The 4,377-nt window shown below is 32.6% G+C and overlaps 1 protein-coding gene across 1 annotated transcript; it reads left to right on the top strand.

The window, feature by feature from the left end:
• The first annotated feature begins 933 nt into the window (after positions 1-933).
• LOC100169344 (EF-hand domain-containing protein 1-like) lies at positions 934-4,029 on the top strand. Its single transcript, XM_001943921.5, has 6 exons — positions 934-1,304; positions 1,505-1,695; positions 1,882-1,987; positions 2,052-2,175; positions 2,263-2,605; positions 2,779-4,029. The coding sequence occupies exons 1-6, from the start codon at positions 934-936 to the stop codon at positions 2,985-2,987; spliced, it is 1,344 nt and encodes a 447-aa protein (XP_001943956.1). The 3' UTR covers positions 2,988-4,029.
• Positions 4,030-4,377: the final 348 nt, after the last annotated feature.

Raw genomic sequence — 4,377 nt, 5'->3', positions numbered from 1 at the left:
TTCGAACAGTTCGACACAACAATTGTTTTCATATTTATGAAATGAAATAAAAGCTGTAAACAACCGCGCTTATCGTCGACAACAGCGCTCGAAACCCGGCAGATCACGTGACATACCCGCGCGACGCGTTGTCAAACAATAATAAAATATAATACAAATTATAAATATAGATATTATATTGTATATGTATATATATAATTAATAATTATAAAGCCGCTTCGTATTTATAAATATCTACCGTCATTTATATTATTGTTATATATATAGATATATATATCAGTTGTTATTGTATAATATATAATAATAACTGATAAAGATATAAGGTGTATAGTTCATATAACGTTTTTAAACACGGTGTAGAAAAACTTTGTGTGAACACTGTAAACGGTTCAGTTAATGTTAAGTTTAGCAGAACAATATGTGCATGGTTCAGTGTCTATTAAACCGACACTAAATCTATGACAAATAATTTTATCAGTATCCGTGCATAAAAATGTTCTGTGAACCATATCTGGCTCATCTGGGTTTCCCATAAATGTTGATCAACAGTGTTAGCACTGATATTAGAACTCAGTTTTTAAAAACCGACGTTTAACCCAGAAAATGCTACTCGGGATACTAGCATATAAATATAAATGAAAAATACATAATTGAATATTAAGGCTGGTATTTATAACTATATGAGTTATGACAGTTATTTTTTGTTTTGTCATGAAGCTAGTTAATTCATTTTTCTTAAAATTTTATTTTATCATAGTTGATTAAATAAAAGAAAATACCAAGACAATTACTTTCAGGAAATTTTTAATCGTTCTCCATTTTACCCAACTGAGTATACCCTATTTTAATTTAAAATTAAGTTATCGTATAATAATAATACGATAGGTACGCTATTATAATTATTATAGATAGATATTAATGTAGTTTATAAAAATGTTTATTCTCGTACTGCAGAACGCGGGTTATGTCCAAGGATGTATTCTTAAGCGAGGCCAGATACCGAATCCGAACCGCGAAGGCAGGTATTGGCATTGGTCCGACTTCAATGTCGGCGATGAAGTTAGTTTCTACGGAATCATTTACAAGTTGTGCGGCTGCGATCAATTCACCAGAAAGTATTTGACGAGCATGGGTGTGGTGGTGGCCGATAATGAACCAGTGATCGAGGACCCTTACATCGTAATTAGACAAATGGCACTGCAGCGGGAAATCGAAAAATCGAAAATGTCGAGTTTGGCATCCAACGGTAGATTTGCGGAGGAAAGGCTCAAAAACTTTTTTAAATACGACGCGATGGCACTGAGGTATATTTAACTTGTGTTTGGAATTATAAAGGCAACTCAGTGATAATATCATGTGCTTACAATATTACATACATCATTACCGACTCGCGTTTTACGTTTTTGGGAGCGATGGCCATTTTTAACAATAACTTGCTACATTTATTGAGTTTTAATATCATAAAATTGTACTATAATAATTCACTTTTTAAAACATTTTACAGGTTTTACGCGACCTGGAATAGTGACATTTTGGATGCCACAGAGCATAAGTACTTCGTAATCATTTATTACCTAACTGACGATATGTTACAAATCAGCGAATCAAAAACCATGAGTAATAAATGTCAGCTGAATCAATCTGGTATGTTTTTAAGCAAAATTAAACTACCCAAAAATTGGTCAAATTTACCATGTAAGTAAAAATGCTTTTCTGTTACCTTAGTGTCTAACTACAATCGTCACTAGTCTTTATTACTACACTATATTTATTTATTTTACTATATTTAAGCAAAATACTATAGGTATTAAGATATTGGTTTAGATTGATAGTTACCAATATTGATGGGTGATTTTACTTTCTCAATTTTTAAATTTCCAGCAAACTTTCCATCTATTTATTTAGAAGCAGGAGTTGATGAATATCAAGGATATTATGGACTGAAAGATTTCATAATAGGAAATACAATAGATGTATTGGGTCGTAGGTGCGTAAGCTAGCTATTATTTAGTCAAAGGTTTTAAATATTTAAACTTTTGTTCAATTTTCAGATTTATAATATATGACTGTGATCCATTCACTAGAGATTACTTCAAAGACATTTTGAAAATTATTCAACCTGAACCCATCCAACCAATAAAACTAAAAGACGATAATTTAACTGTGAAGCAAATGGTACCTACCTAGTTATTGTATAGAAAACCAACTGTTTAAAGTATTTTTAGTAATTTTATTATTTGTATGATGGTCATAAACTACTAGGCGATACCACCTCACACTGGTATTGGCGATCCAGACGATACGCGTCAGAATTGTTTATCACTTGTACCTAAACCACCAAAAATTTTGGATTTTGTTACGTTCGTGCTTAATGCAAGTAATAAACTCAGGTATAAATTGAAGATGGTACCTGTGTATGAAGTAGACAACCTTCGTGATTTCATCATGGAATTTTGCCTTGGCAACGATCAAATGTGTATAGTTGAATTAGCTGGTAAGAATAGTGGATTCATTCAAGGACGGTTCATGTCAGCTTCACGATTACGGAAACCTGGTACCAGTGTAGATGAAAATCAGTTCTATGGGCCCAAAGATTTTGCTATCGGTAATATATGTAATATAATATAATGATACAATTTATTACATTTCAGAATTACGTACCTACCTTTTAAATAATAATACATTTATACAGAATAATTTGTATCAATTACTTGAATATAAAATCAAACTCTGCTAGTTATAATATATTATTATTAATTATAACTATTTCTGTGTTAGGTGCGGAATTGTATGCAAAAGGTTTGGTATTCATAATTACCGAGTTGGACTTGTGGTCGTACAATTATATGATTGAAAACAAAGATATGTTTACACAAGATGCGATAGATGGAGCTAAACGGTTTTTGGAAAGCAAAAATTTGTTAAGCATTGAAGAAAACGTGGACGTGAACGTGGGCGTGGGCGTGGACGTGAACGTGGACGTCTGATAATTGGGATGTTAAAATATTAGTTTATAGAAGTACATACATTTTACCGGCTACCTAAATTTTAACCTAGGTAACTTTTTATGTTCAATAATAAACTTCAATAAATATTATCAAAAAGTTATACATCATGTTTATAATATTACAATGACTAAGTTCATCGATACTAAACTTCAAAAAACTTTATAGTAATGTTTACTAAGAGCTTATATTATTATGAATAATTAAGTGATAATAAATGGTTGTGATAAATAACAATGAACAGTCTTGTGCTTTAAGCTTTTTATTTCTCTTCACTTATTGAAGACTAAATGTGATCACTTGATTAACGTGCCTTGCTTTTCTTCATAACTTACCCATCACTGTTGTAGGTACACGTTTCCAAATTCAGAGCTCGAGTTTTTGTTAGTTTTTCAAGACATGCTTTTCACCGCTGTCTCATCTACATAACTCATGAGCCTCCCTTATCATTTTTATTTCTATTCGTCAAGTTTTCATCACCCAAACCAAGTCTAGTGAATCGCTGTTAGCTGATTTACCAACGAATTTAACGCTAGTTATCATTATTCACTGCTACCCAGTTGTTCGCTGGCTCTTTATACGTTTGGTTGCCCTAATACATTTTAAGGGATTATCATGGATATGAGTTCCATATTTTGGGATAACATTATTTGCAACTTTCTATTTATCAATCTTTCTCCGCTTTATCTATCCTCCCACTATCACCCTATCTACTCTAAATTTGTCTTTGACCTCTTCCAAAGCTTCTTCTGCTCGATTGCTACCAAGTCATCTGTTTAAAAACACATAGTATACTCCGACCGACTTACTACAACATTATCTTACATTCTCATCTATGTTAGTTACACAAAACGTAAAATGTGAATATTTCCAAAAACAAAGCACTCGGATATTAACTGAAATCTCGTATTGATACTTTGGCTTCGCGTTTTGATGTTCTGTCCACAGAAATCTATGATATTATATGCACCAAGCTTAATATCTTTGATGCAAGAGTCTCTATCCTGGAATCTAATAAATATTCCTACCCACCACTGACATCATCTACATCTACCACCGAGGTAATTCAGGAGTTAACTGAGCGCAAACGATGTACAGTTAGTATTATCACCCACGATCTCTTCAATTTCTAAGTCTTCCGATTTTTTTTACTAAAATCAATTACAAAAAATAAAACTTCCCATTTATACTTTCAAAGCAATAAATTGTCGTGACTACTGATTTTACCTCCATACGCTTAGGCAAATGACCATAATCTTCTCCACGTTCCCTCAATGTTATTTTTAGCTGCCCCGAAGAAGCTTCTCGTTTTTAACCGCTATTTCAACCTCCAAATAAAAGTTAGTATCGCCACAGCGTGGGCTCAGAACCA

The sequence above is a fragment of the Acyrthosiphon pisum genome, chromosome X (genome assembly GCF_005508785.2).
Source record: "Acyrthosiphon pisum isolate AL4f chromosome X, pea_aphid_22Mar2018_4r6ur, whole genome shotgun sequence".
Taxonomy (NCBI): domain Eukaryota; kingdom Metazoa; phylum Arthropoda; class Insecta; order Hemiptera; family Aphididae; genus Acyrthosiphon; species Acyrthosiphon pisum.
Note: the sequence above shows the minus strand (reverse complement) of the source record. Positions and strands in the feature narration are given on the sequence as shown.

Bases quoted from the DNA above. Each gene is read 5' to 3' on its own strand.
- LOC100169344 (XM_001943921.5), top strand. From the start codon at position 934: ATGTTTATTCTCGTACTGCAGAACGCGGGTTATGTCCAAGGATGTATT. The intron at 1,305-1,504 runs GTATATTTAACT...AACATTTTACAG, and splicing joins TACGACGCGATGGCACTGAG to GTTTTACGCGACCTGGAATA. The intron at 1,696-1,881 runs GTAAGTAAAAAT...TTAAATTTCCAG, and splicing joins AAATTGGTCAAATTTACCAT to CAAACTTTCCATCTATTTAT.